Source organism: Colossoma macropomum, unplaced genomic scaffold (genome assembly GCF_904425465.1).
Source record: "Colossoma macropomum unplaced genomic scaffold, Colossoma_macropomum, whole genome shotgun sequence".
NCBI lineage: Eukaryota > Metazoa > Chordata > Actinopteri > Characiformes > Serrasalmidae > Colossoma > Colossoma macropomum.
This window is the reverse complement of record NW_023494785.1, coordinates 28,375,877-28,395,684: the sequence shown is the minus strand read 5'-3', so window position 1 is coordinate 28,395,684 and position 19,808 is coordinate 28,375,877. Positions and strand designations below refer to the sequence as shown.

General features: G+C 38.4%; 2 protein-coding genes across 3 annotated transcripts in view; one reads left to right on the top strand and one right to left on the bottom strand.

The window, feature by feature from the left end:
• Positions 1–491: 491 nt before the first annotated feature.
• Positions 492–8,724, bottom strand: nub1 (negative regulator of ubiquitin-like proteins 1). Its single transcript, XM_036589650.1, has 14 exons — positions 7,822–8,724; positions 7,484–7,651; positions 7,071–7,135; positions 6,922–6,986; positions 6,664–6,831; positions 6,368–6,456; positions 5,936–6,042; positions 5,585–5,771; positions 5,060–5,167; positions 4,764–4,916; positions 3,398–3,544; positions 3,104–3,181; positions 2,258–2,435; positions 492–1,244 (listed from the first exon to the last, which is right to left on the bottom strand). Exons 1-14 carry the CDS (start codon positions 7,939–7,941, stop codon positions 1,087–1,089), a joined length of 1,791 nt encoding a protein of 596 aa, XP_036445543.1. The 5' UTR covers positions 7,942–8,724; the 3' UTR covers positions 492–1,086.
• Positions 8,725–18,057: 9,333 nt separating this feature from the next.
• The window catches only part of xylb (xylulokinase homolog (H. influenzae)), a 75,071-nt gene continuing 73,320 nt past the window's right edge, over positions 18,058–19,808 (top strand). Inside the window, exon 1 of one of the 2 annotated variants that reach the window (XM_036589609.1) lies at positions 18,058–18,186. In XM_036589609.1, the coding sequence (XP_036445502.1) occupies positions 18,133–18,186 (54 nt within the window). In that variant the 5' untranslated portion in view covers positions 18,058–18,132. Of the gene's footprint in view, positions 18,187–18,243; positions 18,353–19,808 lie in introns of those variants that run through there. The other variant, XM_036589618.1, reaches the window with a different exon arrangement.

Sequence of the window (19,808 nt, the reverse complement as noted above, 5' to 3'; positions counted from 1 at the left end):
AATGAAGTTCTACAACAAAAGACAGTATTTTATCAAACATGTGTCTCTGTGTCTGTTAATATACTGAGCCTGCATACATTTTAATTTTGGCAGTTTTTCATATAAGGACTCCATTACAAAAATATTGCACCAAGTACAGCTACAGGAGATAACCTTACAAAATGAGCTGATTTGAACCAAAGCCTTTAGATGATTTGCTACCCATAAATAAATCAACATCATTACAAGTTGATCTTATAAGGTCTTAAATCTCAGGCTTATTACATCATAATGCCTATTATTTCATAAATACAAGGACTTCAAGCTGGCTGATTTATTCTTAAGTTATAAAAGTGTAAAACAATAAAATTTAGACCTGTCTGCAGGTCCTGGCCTTTTAAGGGGTGAACAAAATGTATTCCCTTTAAAAATGTCTGTTGCAAAGACTGACAATAATAAAGTGAATCGTACAAAAGATACCCATTTGAAATGAACAGAAAACATTGCTTTTGTAAACTCAAATCTTGTCATTTATTGCACGTCAACAAATGCTCTTTGAACAGAACTGATCGCAAACTTGACCAGAGTTATCAAAACAAGTAAAATGGAACATAAGATAGTGAAGATTAAAAGTAGAATGAAAACTGAAGATCAAATTCAGAAAGATCAACTTAGAAGCATGCATGTTTCAGCGCTAAACTCTGATATCTTTAAGGCATTTTTAACTTAAGGTAAATTCAAGGATTGGTTTTTTAATTATTTAAAGAGCCACACTTCATTCAAAATGACTCTGAAGAAAAAAAAAAGGCCTTAATTACTGCCTCGCTTCATCACTGATACAATGGTGGAGGTGTTATCATTATATACATTAGGCCTCAACCACTCCTGTTTTAACAATATAATGTTTCATTCACTTCTAGTCCTACAATTATCTAGGAGATAAACATAACCAGAAAAACTCAAACCTAGATTCTGACTGTAAGTATTTATGAAATGGCTTCAATTAATGTGTTGCAACCGAGTCCAGGACCAGGTTCTGTCTCTAACAACACAACATTCTAAACTGACCTCAAACAAATGCTAAGAAGCCTGTGTGGGCAGCTCTTCTCAGGTGGAAGATGTAGAGCGCCTCTCTAGATAAGACCTTATCAGAGCAATGAGCTCGCTCTCCTCCTCCAGAGTCACGTCTAGATAATCCTCTTCATGTCTGGGGATGTCCTCCAGAACTTCATTCACCAAGTCTGCATCCAAGCTCGACCCCGAAGCTGCTCAGAACACAAACGTCTTTAAAACCAAGTTGTAATGAAATCAATCTGATCTCATTTGGTAACATCCGCCTTGAGTGATCTGACCACAAGTAGACAGCGAGACATATTAGTGTGTACACCTGACATTTCTATGCATCTCAAAGGTATCCTCAGTGACCACATGACCAGATTTTGTGACTGGAGGAAGAGTGTCTCGCACATTTACCACATCAGTCTCTCGCTGCGTTTGTTGTCTCAGAATGTGCTGCGAGTCTTTGCTTGTGTAAATGTATGGGCTGTTACAGACGTTTAGATTACATGGATTGCTAATGCAATGTGAACAAACAGGAGAGAAGAAAAAATAAGCTATGCAGCTGCTTTTGTCTCTGCTGTGATCACAGTTGAGCAGGCAGTCAATTGACACTGTTGAAGACACACTGGAACGCTTTAGTGTTCACGCCTAAAGGTGGTTACAGTGACTGGATTAAAATCCATCTCTGAGGCGCTTTGAACCCCATTTACACATACTTGGCACTGGCCGCTTATGGATGCATGTTACTGCCAGGTGTAAACGAGGCCTAATATTGCACACTGAAACTTTTTTTAATGCTAATTCCTAATACTAAATACCTCAACTACAATTATGTTCCTGGCGTTTTAAAAGATACAGGAATTTTAGAAATAATGTAATGCCAACTGAGCATCACATCATTCTAAAGGACTCACCAGACTTCCTATTTACTTAACATACTGGAGTAGTCGTCTCCCAGTCTGGACCATGAATCCAGTTTCCACTGCTGGATTTTGTAACCACTGGAAGGCATGATGCTTATTGGCCAATCAGTTACATCATTAAAACAGTTACCTACCAGTGAACACGAACTTCAAGACCAGAAACTTGGTTCAGGGTCCAGATTTAAAGACCTATACATTACACTTTATCCCTTTGGGATTATATGCCAAGTAAGTCATCGATGCCAAACAAGTCATCCAATCAATAAATCAATGATATATGCTCGCTAGTTCCTGACCTGTGGAGTCGGAGGTGCTGGGCTCCTCTGATGAAGAAGATGGGGGTGAGGGAGACAGCAACTCTGGGGGAACCTGCCCCTGGTTATCCAGCAGAATCTGAGTAGCCTGAGCAACATCATCCCCCACCAGTCTCAGCGCTGCTTCCACTGCTTCCCTCTGGAAGCCGAGGTAGGCCACCTATATGTCCAGTTATAGATAAATAAACATACAAACAATGTAAGATGTATTTTTGCAACAAGGCTGGGAACTATTAAAACAAATTATATATCATTACATTTGGTTTGATATTGAATCTGAATAATACCTTTTTAAATACATTTTTTCTACCACAGAAATACATAACTTTTTAAATAAATATTACTGTCGTGAAATATCCAGTTTTATAAAAAGATGCACTCTTTTTATTGCATATCATTATTTATTTATTTTTAAAACCCCTTGATATTTTTTTATCATTTGGTTGAGGCAACACGAAACAACAGTGCCATAATTTCAGGTGTCACATCAACATCTTGTTTTTGCTGTATTTTTACAATGATTGTTCCAAAATCAAAAAACAAAAAAAACAAAAAAAAACTACGTCTTGGAACAGGCATGCCTATACGCTCACGAATGCTGGTAAGACTGACTGCTTAAGTATCAAAATTTATGTTTATATGTTGAATGATACTCTGTGGTATACTATAAAAGTATTACATTTCAAACACCAGCTGTATTTGCTAGTATATAAACCATAGTGAATATGATAGCAGGCAGTTCAGAGAATCGGAGGGCGCAAAGATTTACAGCATCCATTACGGAACATGAGCTTCTACTGGATCTTCTCTCCCTGGGGTGCTGCTTACCTGATCCACTTTGGTCTGTCTGTCTGTGTCTGGCTGATACATCCCTGAACTGCTGGCTTCACTTGAATCTAAAAGAAGCTACAAGCAAGAAGAATGTTGATCTACATGGGACCAGCAGTAGCATCATGTAAAAAGAGTGTACATATTCTAAAAAGGACTAAACATGACTCAGGCATTGGCAACAAATGAAGAGAAATTAAGTATTTAGTGATAAGAACCAGGCAGCGAAGTTGGTGGAGGTTTGTAATGACAAGATTGCTATACTGAAGATGTAAAGTGAATGGCATCTCTAACCCTATAGGCCTCATCTACATCTCCACCAGTCTTGTGCAGGGCCTTAGCTGCCGCTTTCTTGCCGTAGCCAAGTTCAACCAGGGTGTTGATGCTCTCCAGACGTCGCCTCCTTCTCTCTCTCTCCTTTTGTTTTATCTCTTCCCGCTCCTACAGCAGTACAGGAGCACACAAGAATTTTGATCAGTTAAATGTAATTTTAATCACTGATGGTTTTCCTAACTAATATCTTAGCAGTGAAGAACCCTGAGACTTTAATTTCTATGAAATAAAAAAATACATGTTTGTAATATTTAGTTCATTTTTATTTAATAGAATCATGCTTTGTTTAAACTCTTGTATTTCTTACTTGTTTATGAAATTTTTATTTTCATTTGCTTTAATTTTATTACGGTTTTGTTGGAAGCAAAAGGATCACATTTTTGAAGTGTCCAACAGAAAACTGTCCTAACCAGGATTTTTTGTTCTCCGCGGTATCTAGACACAGCCAAGTGAGCTCTCCCATTAGTCAGGACTTCAGGAGCTGAACTGAAGGCCTAACATATCAGATTAACTACTAACACAATTAGGAACCAGAGGAGGATGGATTCCCCTGGTTCCTCTCAAGGTTTCTTCCCCCTGTTGAGGGAGTTTTTCCTTGCCACTGTCGCCAAGGCTTGCTCACTGGGGGCGTGGACCCGGATTCTCTGTAAAGTTGCTTGTGACAACATCTGTTGTAAAAGGCGCTATATAAATAAATTTGACATGACTTGACTTGAACTGACAGCAGAATCAACAAATCATGTTTCGATTTAGAATGGATGGGACCAACCATCAAAAACACCATTCAAGGTTCTCTGGAAGTCCTAGATATGTCACTTATTGAATGATAGTAGTAGCATGACCAATGCTTTTTAGATGTTAGAAATAGAGGCAGCTCTATGGAAGGGCTCTTCACTGAAGGAGTCCCTGTAAAACTGCCATATACAAGGCAAAATATATGTTGTCTGTTACAAGCTTCACACAAAACGTGAAGTGTCCTTTACAAGCTTCACATGTCCATGTTTAGCCTAGAACAGCCAAAAAAATATTCATGTGACTCACCATTAGTTTAGCAGCAGCATACTACTAAAATACCATAGGGGCACTAGCGGAAATTAGCATTGTGGTAGAGTTGTTTGACAGAGGTTGGATATTTATGGCACGAACTGAAGCTCTAGCTCCAATAGTCAGCACCTTGAAGATTTTGTTAATGACTATTTTAGTAAACATCATAGTTGCTTTGTTTTGAATTTAACTAGTCAGGAATAGAACAGCTGGAAGTGTGTGCTCACTTTGTTTATGTATTAAGTGTGTGGTGTGTGTGTTTGTAAGCAAATTTTCATCTGACATTTCTTCTCTGGCTGATATGCAGCGCTGCCTCCTCCACATTGCCTCTGCAGGCTCTCAGACCCAGCCGAGTCTCCTGCTCAGAGAAGCCCATACTCATCAGCTGGGTCATTTTCTCTGGGTCCAAACGCAGGTGATCGTAAAGGTCTTCAACCTAGCAGGGTGCCAAGGTGAGAGAGTGGGGAAAAAAAAATAAATAAATAAAGTAAGACATTGAGAAAAATAAAAAGAAGAATTTATCAACTTTTTTTAACCTATTTCACACGTATCCAGGTGTTTTCTGAGTCGACAAAATACCTTTTCGAGTTTTTTGGCAGCTTCACTTTCATTGCCATCCAGGTAGGCCAGCAAACTCTGGAGGAGATAAAGCCTCAGAAACAAAACCTCCTCTCCTCCTGTGTTCCCCTAACAACACACAAGACTCAAAATCAGTTAACAGAACCAATATAACTGTTAATAGAACCACATGCTTTTCCAAAATAATTAGACCATCAGTAAGAATAAATAAAACCTTTGTGGCAATAATTACAGCCCTTACTACCTTAAAATACCTTAAAAATAATATCCATTCAATTTTGTGCAATTTTTCAGCCAAATATGCAAATGGGGGGTAAAAAAAAGGTCATGGGAATCAGCAGGAACTATGCAAATTAAATCATGCAAACTAGTAGTGTTTATGTGAGTTTTCAGCAAAGCAGTACACGATCAAATAAAATCCTTTTCAACTGAAACAGAACTGCAATCTTCTCGAAGATGGAATCTCTCTCATAGTGTTAGTAAATTCCCTATGATGCAAATACGCTGTGGGGTAAAAGAAAAAACCTTGATTTGTTGCAGTCTTTGTTGCTTTTCTCCATAGCACTTGAGGAAGCAGTCCTCAGCTTTCTGCAGTCTTTGCTTGCCATCATTCAGGCAGGACAGTGCCTCCAGAGCACGGTAGCACCACACGATGTCCAGCTGCAACACTGCGTAGTTATCCACTGTGTTCAACAGTGCAGACCCACATTTACTAGAAAGCAAACCAAAAAGAAAACAAACCAAACAAAAAAAGTTTACTTTTACATAAAATAGGACTCATTTCAGGTTTGCACCACCTACCTGCAATAAAACATGAGTTAGGATTATTTCATTCACTGGCTGTAATTTCCTAGAGACAAATGAAGGAAGACATACTTAAACTGCTCATCTGCTAGAAGCAGGTGACACAGAGCTGCATTGTATTCCTTTCTCTTCATTAGGGCTCTGCCTTTTTCATGGAAGCCCATAGCCAATATCAGAGCCTAAAAGAAAAGACAGACAGACAAATGGAGTGTGGAAGAGAGAGGGAGGGAAAGAAACAGCAAAGAATCAAAAAAGTGAAAGTAAAAGTGATCTATGTGGTATTTTTGGATCCATTTCAGTACAGCAGGTGGTTCCTGGAGTTCTATGCCTTATCTTTAAAGTTGTTCTTCCTGATTTTGGTTAAAGTAAATTGCTGGGTAAATACTTAGTCTGCTGTGAGGAGCACTCCCATCTTTTTCTCTCAGAAAAAAATAAGGGTAAAAGGCCAACTGGACTTCCTAGCTACATTTTTGTTTAAGCATCTTTAAGGGAATACTTGTTCACCTTTTTCTCAGCAAGTGGTATCTGGATAGGGTTGCCTTTCTGATCAGCTATCTCCAGAAATGGGGTGGTTGCTGGATCTTCACTACCGTCTGAAGTGTGGACAGAAGCACTGCATGTTAATGAACTATGATATGACTGAGTTGTAAAGTTTTTATTCCAGTTATACTCGTAGATGGTTCTGAAGTTCAAAAGTCATATATGATTACAGTATTACTTACATTATCGTAGTTTTAAAGGCTTCTTTTTCTTTCTAACTATACTGCAAAAACACATGATAAATATAATGGTGGTCTCACCTCGCTCTGAGAGAATCTGGAATCCTTTTTGAGTCCTCTGTAAACTTTCTTCCTGAAGACGCTTCTTTTCCTCCACCTCCACCATTGCTTTCTTCCCCTCTGGCTCACTCACCTTCAGTATCATGATTCTACTGTTGTTCCTCACATTCTGTTCTTCTAGTCGCTTATCTGAGGCAAGCAAGATGGGTAACGATGAAAGAAATACTGTCAACTTCTCAGACTTACATAAAGATACACATTATACACAAACATACGTACCAGGAGACAGTGTTTTTCCATTCAAAATTAACTTCATATATTTCAGGTCAAATTCTCCGGTGATCCTTGCAGACATGAAAGGAGACAAACTTATGAGGATAAAAAGCACAGCTAAAACAACCACAATCAGATTGATAAACTACACTTACTTATTCATCAGATCCTGAGTGGTGATATCCAGCTTGGTTTCTAAGTAGTGTTTCTTTTTATTGCCCTACACAGACACAGACAGGGGTGGGCAGCAAATTACATCGATGACTACTTTATAATTACAAACTACGAACTACTATGCTTTTCTGAGTATACTGTGGATATCATCAGACACTGATCAACTGCACATTTCATTACTAAGAGAGCATTATTAGTCCTGCTTAAGTGTATTTATGCAACACAGTATGTGAAATACTGAACGGGTCATTGAATTGGAATTTTCTCTGTTCCAACTTGGCAAACTTCAGAAAAGCAAGATATAGCAATGCATATTGTATATTGATCAAATGCCTTGAAGTAAGTTACCGTAATGATTTTACAAGACATATCATGACTACTTTATGTCTTTTACCTTTCTAATTTCTTTAGGTAGCATGAGCTCCAGAGTTGCAATATTTGTTTCCCTGTAGGTCTTGTTGCCTTTCCCTTTTTTGACGGCCTGTGATCTTATGTCTTCTAGAGCAACCTCCACATCAACCAGAGGGAATCCGACCACCTGGGAGTATCTGACAGCAAGTTCCTATGAACACAGGAAGAGACAGATGCTGCAGAAACTCTTCTGACAGACACAAAGAGGACCGAGTTTTCATATTTGAGTTTCTCCACGGTTCCAAAGGAAAATGCGAGTCACTGCTCTAGCTTAAGTTCCTATCACTAGTTTATTTTCTAGGTGTTTCTTGGTTTTCTTACCTGCATGTCTTCTTGTCCAGCTTCATTGGTGTCTGTTGTGGTAAAAGGTGGATTCCAAAGCTGGATTTTCTCCTGTTTCAGCAGCGCAACGAGCTTCGACTGAATGTGCTGCTCGGCCATTCTTCCCACTGTAACTGAAATATGGAGGTATAACACTGACTCGAAAACGTGAAAACGAAAGTAAAGTAGCTAAGCTAGCAAACTAAGTCCCTAAGTAGTGAGTGGGACTACAGGGGATTTCCCAGCCTGCCTTTGCTTAGCTTAGCTTAGCTTAGCTAACGCTAACTGAGTCACTGTGGTGGGAGGCAACTCTCGCCTGAACGGTCATCTGAAAACAGCTCGTCTGAATGCCATTTGTTCGCCTGTGAACGGTAAAGGTTCATTTTTGAGGTCATTTCGCTTTCTGAGCTTTCAGCTACCATCTGCTTTTTATTTCCCCACAGTTTTATTTATTGAGAGCTGGCTAATAAAGCGCCTACATACGCCACATACGTCACGTGATGTTGTTATGGGTTTTTTTTTTCGCCCCCTTCTCTACTTCCCGGGTTTGCTCACGCATATTCGCTGATCTCCAAATCATAGGGCTGGAGAAATATTACGCGGAGATGATATAGAGATTATAGAAAGCGTGTAACGTAACCTTGCGCGTTTGAGATCGCAGGTTGTGTACAACGTGTTCTAATGGATCAGCAGAAGTGTACGAGGGTGTTTATAGACCGCATGTGTATAATGTAATGTGTAGCCAGTATAGGATCCCAGGAGTGTGTGTAACACACTTAACACGCCAGGAAGGGGCTGGAGAATGTCCAGGACTGTTCTGACTCAGTCCTCGACAATCCTGACCAGTGTCGTAGAAGTGTGGCCCTGAAATGGAGTTCATATTTAACACCTAACGCCACCTAGTGTACAGATTGAATAGTAAAAGCTCTAAAAGTGAGGACTGAAAACCAGCACAGATTCTAGAAAAGTTCGTAAATGATAAATAAAAAAAAAATCAATCGATAATTATAAAATATTAAAAAATTACTATTTAACATTGTAAAAATTGGCATGCTTTCTGCATTTTGCATAATTAATTCGCTGAAAATGACGTCATACAGAATAGCGAATTCTATGTAGGATGTAGAATTAATGCCAGATTAGTATTTAGGTAAACTGTCTTTTAAACACAAACCCAATGCCAAAAAGTTTGACCTGTATTTAAATTGAAAACGGTTCAAAAACACAATATTTTAGGTCTTACCTTATGAACGTTCCATAAAAGTGAGGACAGGCTTTTTGTTACTGTGCCTTTAAGATTTATAAATATGTAAATAAGTTCTGTTCTGATTGGCTGCCCTGTATTGCTTCATTCAAAAAGCAGTCCAGGCTGAAAGGCTAAACTTCTGTGGGCTGAATAGATGGATAAATATAAATCTATTGGTTTTTTGTGACATCAGTCAATTTAAAAGAGAGGTTTTTGCAGGATAGTTTTCAAATATGTGCTGGAAAGTGAATGATAAGTTCACTTCAAACTCTTATTTTAAAAATGAGAACAAGTTAGTTTCGGGCCTTTTAATTATCAACTAAGGCAAAATGACTGAACAATATGTAGCATTTTCTCACTTTACAAGATTTGTATGTGTGGTCTGTGCTTTACTGCAGTATATGTGTGTTTTGTTTCCCCTAAAGTTTAGGGGGAACGTGTCAAATTACAGTTGAGCATGTTACATCATCTTTCCTTCAACACTTAATAATTGTTTGGGCATTGAAGATAAAAACTGATCTAGTTTTATATCTTCTATATAAGTTTTATAAGTTTTCAGCTGTGCAATTGTACGGGTCCTTCATTGTTGTGTTTTGCATTTTCTGAGGGAGACAGGGCAGGACTGCAGGCAGGCCAGTCTAGCACTTGCACTCTTTGATTATGCAGCCATGCTGTTGTAGCTTGTGCAGAATGTGGCTAGCTGTTGTGATGTTGAAATTAACACCAACATCCCTGAAAAAGACGTCATTTAGAAGGCAGCGTATGTTACTCTAAAATGTGTTCAGCGTTAATCATGCCTTCACAGATATGCAAGTAACCCACTAATACACCCCCTTACCATAAAGATGCTGGCTTTTGAACTTTATGCTTGTAACTATCTGGATGATCCTTTCCTTCCCTGGCCCAAAGAACACAACGTCCATTATTTCTATGAATAATCTGAAAAGTGGACTCAATACACGTTTCCATTGTACATCAGTCCATTTAAGAAGACTTAAAGTCCAATGAAGTCAGTAGTATTTCTGAATGATAATGACATGCACAGTACAGTCTTAACTTGCATTTGTGGATGCACCAGCAGACGATGGTTTGTCAGAGTCTTCCTGGGCTCATGTGGTGAACTCCATCACAGAAGTGTGCTGGTTTTTAATGCAGTGCTGTCTGAGGGGTCAAAGGTCATGGGCATTCATTTATGGTTTTCAGCCTTTTCCTTTAGATACAGAGATTCTTCCAGATTCCCTGAATCTTTTCATCTTATTATGCACTGCAGAGGGGGAATTACCTTAAATTACCTTAAATCCTTGCAATTCCTGACTGAGGAATTAATGTTGCATTTTTGGCAAAGTGGTGAGCCTTGACCTATCCTTGCTCATAAAGAACTAGGTCTTTCCTGGTTGCTCCTTTTATACCTAAGCATGATTACAACCGCTGTTTTTTTAACATTTCACAATGTTTTTAGTCTTAATTTTCTCTTGTCCCAACTTTTTTGGATCATGTTGCAGGGATCAATTTCAGAATGAGCACATATACACACAAAAATAAACAAGGAAGTTGATAAAATATATATTGTCTTTATACTGTTGAAAGCACAAGTAAGGTTCATTGGTTTGCAATTAATGTCTGAATTCTGTCCACTGTAATCCCAGTGTTAAAAAATAGAATGCTTATAAATTTATGAAGGTGTTGATTATTAACTGATAGGTTGAGTAAGATTTATTAGAGAGGCAAATGCAAAACAGTGCAGGAAATGTCCCTCCACTACAGTCCAGTGTGTGGCATGATTTTTATTGCTTTTAATAACACTGATTACCTATAGGCTCAATATATATTCAGTCCCAGCTAATGACTGTTGCTGTTTGGGTATGGGACTCCAGGGAGCTCAGGGAGCCTTGCATTCAATTAAAGTGCACATAGTTTCATGTTTTTTCCCCTGAGGTCCACTCATGATATTTGTGTGGTTTTATGTACCAAAAATGGCATATATGTAAACATATGTAAATATGCTCAGTTCTGATTGGCTGCCCTGTATTGTGCATCATTCAAAAGCAGTCCAGGCTGAAAGGCTAAACAAATATAGATGGATAAAAATAAATCCATTGGTTTTCATGTTATCACAAAAACATTGAACTTAAAAGGTACGTTTTTGCAGCTTAGTTTCCAAATATGGACTGGAAAGTGACTGATACATTTTCAAAATGGAAAATGCTTGCACATGTCTAACTCTTATTTAAAAAAGGGGAGAACAATTCAGTTTCTGTAATATGGACTTTTTAATAATCACATCAGGCAAAACGACTGAACAATATGTAACATTTTCTCACTTTACAAGATTTGTATGTAGGATTTATGGTTTGCTGCAGTAGTTGCAAGTTTGTTGTCCCTACAGTTTCATAGATACTATGTTTTGCAGCAAACAAAGTTACAGTGTTGTTTTGTGAACGTGTGACATTACAGTTGAGCAAATGAGAAAAACACTGCTCTTTGTTCAAGACAAGGCACTTCATTAAGGAGGTGGGTGAATATAATCTTAGTAATGTGTTGAATTAACTATTGAAATCCAACACCAAAGGCCATTGAGTCATGTATATCTACTTTTAATGAACACCTTTAAAAAGACTGAACTAGCAGGTAGTTTTACAGGCTATTCCTTGTAACTCTTAGGTGAGTAGTAACTGCTTACTTTTACCAGTTATGTACATTTGAATGATTTGTACTTTGAGTATTTTGAAATGATTTTTTTACTGTATACTCAGGTATACAGTATTTGTGAGGAAATTAATTTTTATCCAATTGGACTTAGCCATTCAAGTTGAGTTAGTCATTTTTTTAGGGTTTAGTTTCATTCTGTTGTGTTGGTTCAGCATATGGACTTCATTAATGCACTAAGAAGTTCTACTACAGTTCTATAAGGAACTCAGCACTCAGTTTTTTGACCTAGTAATTTTACATACTTCTTCTGAAGTTGTTTGCAAGGCTCTTTTACGTCTACTTGATTATTATTTCATTGAAGTAACAATACTTTAGTTGAGTACAGGTTTAGGCCACACTACCCACCTCTGTTCATTTGTGATTTCATTGTGTCCACAAACCCACGTACGTTAGAGTCAGAACAAACTCTGGTCCTGAAAGTCTATAGAGCAGCACGGTCTGGCGAGTTACCTGCTCAAACAATCCGATTAAACTCAGTTAATTACAATCTTTACTAGATGGTCTGGACTATAGACTGTGAGGATATTTTACAATGCAAGATTAATCAGTTCAAAGTTCTGGGATGTGCCTCAGCTCTTCTTCTATTGGACAGGCTTAACTTTGGGCTTAAGATGAAATAAGAAATCTAACTTTGAGAAAAAAACAAAAACACCTTGAAAACCCTGATGAATTCGAGCATGAAAAGACCGGTAAAGATTTCTCAAGAATAACCACTATAGGGTGCTAAGAGCAACTGGCAAACAAAGCATATTCAGTATAAGCATGCTCAGTTGCTTTACCATTGAGAGAAACCGAAGAGCAAATCTTGTATACACCAAAAAAAGTGGTTTTTAGAACACTATGAATACTCATTTATCATATAAATGTTTTTTTATATGAAGATCACACTGATTTTTTAACTACTAACTAACTACTACATTACTGAATACTATCAAAAAAAAAACTACATGATCACGCTGAATGCATCATTCTGTGGTTATGCAGCTATGCTGAACACAGCAAGGAACATATTTTATTGGCAGTTTCTGCCATACATACTTTCAGGCACTTGATGTATGTAAATACGAAAATTGCAGTGCTGTATCCCCAGCAGTGCAACACTGCAGGGCAAAATGCAGTCTTTTATTATAAATCAATGCCATTCTGGTGTATCTACATACCAATACTACAATCTGTGTTATCAAGGTAAAAGTATCCAAGCAGTATTGCACAACCCTTGTTTTTTGCAGTTAAACTATTTTCATTAGAACGAGGAGTAAAGTCCAAGTCTGCGTGCAGCCTCAGACTTCCTGGGACTTTTGTGCTGAGGGAAGGGGTAATGGTGTGCACTCGTTGTGGAGTGAGTGGACCAGGAGCTGCCGCTGCTCAGCTGCCTGGACAAAACTGCAGGTGCAGAAAACTTCCTGGAATCCTCAGAGCCATAATCCTTCTGCTGTCTGTTTCCATCAACTCCTTCACAGTCTTCAGTTAACTGATCGCCTGAATCTTTGATTTCCACACCGCGTTCCCCATTACCTACAGACACTGATGATGTTGAGTCTCCAGTGCTGGTCTTGTCCTTGCTGTGTTGTTGTTTTAGCATCAATGGCCGCGCAGGTCCTCCGGTACATTCCCAGGTGAGTGCGCCAGAGGGAGCTGTCTGAGTCTCTGACAAAATCAAACCGAGTGTCCTGGAAAGATGCCTGCCTCACAAGGGAGTGTCTGACCTGCCGCATGGGAACCACGTTGACCAAAGATTTGCCGGAGATCTCCTCATTGTTAGATGCTGCTGGTTTAGAAAAAGAAAGCAGTGAACAGAAGAAATTTAACAAGACATTTCAAAAACATTAAGTAAGCTAGTTAAAAATATAGTTTTAATGCCATTAAAAGTATACTAATTAGATGTTTCCATTAAAACTTGCACATTATACAAACAATAGCTAGGTCTAAAAAAACAATAGTTTATGGGTCTTACACAGTGACAACATGCCCTTCTATAGATTGACTGGATGCACCCAATACTATTACAGGTGTTTAACTGTGCACACAGCTTGTATGATCTCCATAGTGAAGCACTGTTAATAGACTGGGACACTCTGGATCAGCCGCACATGAGCCTAAGGTCACCATGATCAATAACAGGCTTCAGCTAGAGGGTTATAAAGTATAAAGTCTTCCAGGAAAAGATGTTGTTACTAAGGCTGGACAATTTATCAAATGTTATTTTCAAATAAAATGTTGTCTTCTAACAATTACGAAAACAAGATAAACAAGATAAAATGATTACTGATTTTTTTTTTTTTTCAGTAGGTTGTGGAAGTGCACTACAACATAGTTGATCTTACTTATTTTTATTGTATTTATTTTGTATATTGTTTATTTAAATATATATATATATATATATTTTACTTTATATGTTTTTCAGTTAAATTATATTTAAAGTTCAAGTCGACTGTTAAAGACAAGTTGTTGTTTTTTTTTAACAAGTTCAATAAATGCATGATGTTTCCAAAGTCCAGAGTAATCGTATTAAATAATCGTCATCTCAATATTGACCAAAATAATCGTCATTATGATTTCTGCCCTAATTGAGCAGCCCTGGCTGTCACCGCGAGAAAGCGTAACAAACTCCCCTTTAATACCCTGGATTTCAGAAGAAACACTGGATCAACAGGTGCCTATAAACTTTTGGACATGCAGTGTATTTCTAAGTACTTGCACCCTATGCGACAAGTAGAAGATATCAGGCTAATTAAAGCTAATTTTAACTATTTAACAAATGTTATAAATGTTTTATCCAGGCCAGCGCAAACATTAACTAGCCTGCAGGAAAATCCTAACTGACAAGTGATGAAGTGAAACCCAAGCGCCTGTGAAATAATGTACACCGAGCAGCAATGACTCATGAAGACTCCTTATGAAAGCCTTTTAACGCCACGCACACATCTCACGCAACATGAGCAAACAAGCAACAGGAGACCAGGTTTTTATTTCTATGAACAAAACTTCTAACAGTTAGTGTGTTAACTGAAAAAAAGTAAGACCGAATACAGATAACGTCGATAAAATCCGTGTGTGAAAACATTAGCTACACCTGCTACACCTGTAGGATGAGGTAAAGGTAAAAGTAGCTAGATTTATACTTTAAACCACATTAAGCTCCACAAATGCCGCCTATGAAGTGTATTTCAGCGTATAAACCTGAAAAATGATTAAAATAAATATCGAGTTAAATATCTGACTATTTAGGACTCGAGCAGCAAACCGAAGAAACCAGCGCTTTCCTTTTAGCCAGCTTCTTATTGAAACTTTCCGCTCCACCTTAAACGGTACAGCAGTTACATCCTGGCGCTCGTGCCCACACCAGGATGTAACTGCTGCACCATTTAAGGTGGAACGGAAAATTGGAATAAGAAGCTAACCTCAGCTTCTTTCTACAACTGAAGTGCTAACAGGCTCGTCCACGCCGAGAAGTTCTTTCCTTTCTGAAAGTAAACTCGTAGTTCTTACCTTTTTTAAAGTATATCACTCGGGTCTCCCGTTTCTGCTTGTCCTTGATGGAGTTATACTGCTGTTTCAGAAGTGCGATATCCATGTCGGTGTTTGGAGCCTCGTCGTCGCTCGTTTCCTCCTCCGCTGCTCCGGATCTTATCACCGATTCCTCACATAGACACACTGAGCTGGAGCAGCAGCCTGACGACATCCTGCTTGCATGGATTTTTATTTTACCCGCTTTATTGATCCTCTGTCATAAATGTCCCCCTTATTGCACAGCTGTGCTGAGTGTAGTCTACAGTGGCTGTATACTTTGGGCACAATGGTCCCAACACAGTTGAGACTATGTGCAAATAAAGGAGGGCAATTCAAGGTTGCACTATAATCTTGGTAATCTAGGGACAATCTACAGAAGGGGGTTAGTATCACAAGTGGAGGACAACATGGGAACTAATATTACACTGCAATACAGCACAAAACATAACACGCTCAAGCATTAGTTAAAGATTGGTTTGTTTGGAAAGCCTGTATTTCATCAGACCTAATTAAGAAGACTAATCAACCCCATTATTTATAGGACACTCTGGGTGCCGCAGTGGGAACAAGCCTTAATCTGCATTCTCATTTAAAAATATATATGATTTAGTTTATATCAGTTTAGTTAGTCATTGGATTGCATCAAAGCCTCAAACTAAATCACCCGTAGTGGGTTTTAGAGTGACAGTGTTGACACAGCGCTGTTGAAATAATGGGTGAGTCTTGCCTTGACAGTCATTAAAGGTGAGGTTTTTGTAATTCAAATATATTTACTTAACTGTCACCATAATGGTGGTAAAATGTTTCTGGAGCCTCATGAGTTAAACACTGTTAACATAATGACATAATGGAGGTGAATGAAGCCAATCCACACCCCATAACGCCCATTTAGCATAAACTAAATAAAAAAGCATGTGGGAAACTGTAAAGGCAAATATGAACTTCACCATCAATCATGTATATATGAGGTTAGAACATTTTGATGAAATTTTGAATATTTGGTGTACCTTTCCTTTAAAACAAGGTTAAGCCAAGAGTTTTGTTTTACTATCTATCTATCTATCTATCTATCTATCTATCTATCTATCTATCTATCTATCTATCCATCTGTCTGTCTGTCTATCTGTGTCTGTCTATCTATTTATTATTATTATTATTATTATTATTATTATTATTGTTATTATTATTATTATTATTATTAAAGTGTTCTATCTATTACTATTATTCTTTGTAGACTTGAAACACCTCCAGTGTGTTATGAACTGTGGGTTCATTGTTATCTAATGGAAAATAACAGAATAAGGAACTTCATTATTGCAATGTAGTAGTTATGTAAGTCATTAGGATTTTCAAGGATTTTTGAGTGATTGTCTTCTGCCAGCATATCCCACATTTTTCTTGTATGTTATTTTTTTCCATAGATGTCAACTTGTAACATATGTCTGTGGGTTTATTTACCAAAATCATAATTCATAATTCATTTTTTAAAAGATCACTGTTTATCCATTACAATTAAACAGACTGTTTTGTTACTGTGCCTTTAAGACTGACATTTGTAAACAACATCATAATAAAATGCACTCCAGGCTAAAACACTCCTTATAACTCCAGTGTGAATGGGAGGGGCTAAACTGCTGTAGGCTCAATAGGCAGATATATGTAAATGAGTTGGTTGTGGTGACATCACAAAATTAATAAAAATGAACACAATGAGTTCAAACATGAGCTGTTTTTGCAGCTTAGTTTACATATATGGACAGTATGGACTGGTAAGTGAACATTATGTTAACTTTAACAGTGTAGTTTGTTTACATCAAACTCTTCTATGTCTAAAAGGAATATTCAGTTTTCCATGATATGGGCCCTTTAAGGTAAAAGTAAGTTAGTTTGGTATCTTAATATTGGGGTTATCTGTAAAACACTCCCGCTGGTACTTCCATGAATTGTTTTAGACACTCTGTGGGTTTCCTGCTGCTGAAAGACGAAGAACATGAGGGTTGCATTAGATGATGAAGCTGAAAGAGAAAGAAAGATGAAGAAGAAAGACCAAAAGAGTAGCACTACACAAGTCATTTGGATGCTTAAAGGGGAATTCCAACAATTTTTCAAAATTTCTGAATAAGTAAATCCTTGAGATGTAAACAGGGTCCTTCGGAATGGTTTGTTGTGGAATGGTTCATTATGGAGAAACTTACAGCCTCTTATTTCTTTACAGTGGGTCACCATGCCTACAACACAAATACAGCCATTTTGTTTACTATCAAAACCACCAGCGTACATGTGTCTTCTAAGTTTTATATGTAATGTTGATGATGGTAAAATAGTCATAAATCTGATTTTGTTTTTGGGGGGGCTGAGGGCTATTTTGCCTTACAACACCCTGCATGTATCCCTCTGCCATTAATAGATTAAAACAAATGAATTAAAATACATTTTAAGCCAAAACTTGATCACAAAACTATCCAAAAAACACAGACATTAGACATCAGACAGCATGTAACCACTTCATGTAATAACTTTCTGTGAGGGAGTTTTTAGAGGCATTAAACTCTGTAGACGTCTGGTTCCCATCACTACAACTGTGAACAATTCTCAGACAGCAAGTTTCTCTAGAACACAGCATTTCACATCAAACTGCTCTGAGTGACTTTGTTTGCATCTTAACCATTTAATTATGTAGGATTTTTGAAACATCGGAGGAGTTCCCCTTTTATGCAGTGAGTCTCTGGTTAAAGTTTAAGAAGGCTTGCTCAGCGATATCAGATTTTCTGTGTACTGTCTCTTTAAATGCAGGAGAGCTGCGTGTGAGTAGACGTTCACTGTCCTGCGAGAAAACACGGCACCGAATGGCTGCACAGACAGACTCTTGCTACTTAGGCTTTGACTTCAGCACCCAGCAGGTAGGACAAACCGGAGACTTTAGTCTTTTATTTTCCAGCACATTCTCTCAAATGCGCGTGTGCAGCAGGCGTGCGTGAGCGGCAAGAGCGGAAGACGAGCGAGGCACTCGGTTTAAATGAAGAAAAGTCACAGTGGGTAATGTGGAGCTATCTGGAACACTGCGAGGTAGCTTTGCTCCTCTTTCGTATAAACTATACAGTGTATTGCTGTGGTTACAAGTGTAGACTGTATCTAATCGTGCAGAGATTTCGTAAATGAAAAGGTCATCGACCATTCAAACATACGACCAAAAACAAACCCCCTACTAGCAAGTTTAACCCATTACTCCCACCTCCTCTGAACTGCTAGCATAACTGAACCTGGAGATACACTATATGTGCTAAAGTTTGTACACCTGCTCCTCTTACGTAAAGTGTTAGTCTGAAAGTATCAATACAGAGTTTGTCCTCCTTTGCTGCAGCAACAGCTTCTACTCTTCTGGGAAGGCTTTACACCAGATGTTAGAACATTGCTGTGAGAGTTTTAGTGAGGTCAGGTACTGATGTTGGATGATTAGTTCTGGATCACAGACTCATCCCCAAAACTGTTGGATGGAGCTCTATCACTACAGAGAACACTGTTCCACTGCTCGAAAGCCCAATCCTGGGAGCTTTATGCCCCCTGTAGTTGACACTTGACATTGGACATGGTGATCTTAGGCTCATGTACAGCTGCACCAGAGTGACCCATTCTATTGGCTGTGCTTTTTCTGTGGAGATTACACAGACTATATGTAATTGAGTACCTGTGTAAGTCATTAGTGCACCTTAAAAGAGATGAATTCACTACTTAGAAGGTGTCTGGATTCTTTTGGGCACACTCTGGATGGGGTGACAGTCCACTGACCCCCGTGTTAGCTGCTGTTTGGGCTAATAGGCCTGCAGAGATGACCTCTTACGTGTTTCAACAAAAAAAATTGTTGAATTCAGTATGACTTGGTGAAGCAGAGGGTGCTGAATGTCACCAAAGGCAACAACATAAATGTGGCAGATAATGGCTTTTATGCAGCAGGGTTAGGTTACTAACCTGGCCATTGGGCCTGTGCCCACAGGCCTCTGACTGGTGGGGGCTTGGGGGGGTGGGGGTCTTACCGCAGAGCTAGTGCTGGCTCGAATATTCAAATATATCGACCCCAGATGTAAACATTAGATGAATGTATAGATGTAGTGTTTACACTTAAATGTGTAGGACAGTGTCTGTTTTGCATTATAGCTTGGTTTGGCTTGAAAGAAAAAGATTAGGAATCTTGATTCAAATCTTACTCAAAAAAATCCTCAGATGTTTTAAAACAAGCACAAACTGTTATGATGTGGATGCAATGCAGTCACACGTTAATCAAGATGAATTTTGTTTATTTTCCAAACAAAAAACAAACACATTTCCATGGGTGCTCAAAGTGCACACACATCTGAAAAATGGAAAGCACTGGCACCCCGCAGTCCATCAGTTATAACTCTGGCCTAGTGGCTGCAGTCATAACTGTCCAGATGTGGGTGCCAGACTTGACTGTCTGACAGATATCACTCATCAGTGATCTGAACGTTATAGAAGTTCACTATAGGCCCACCAATAGAACATGCAA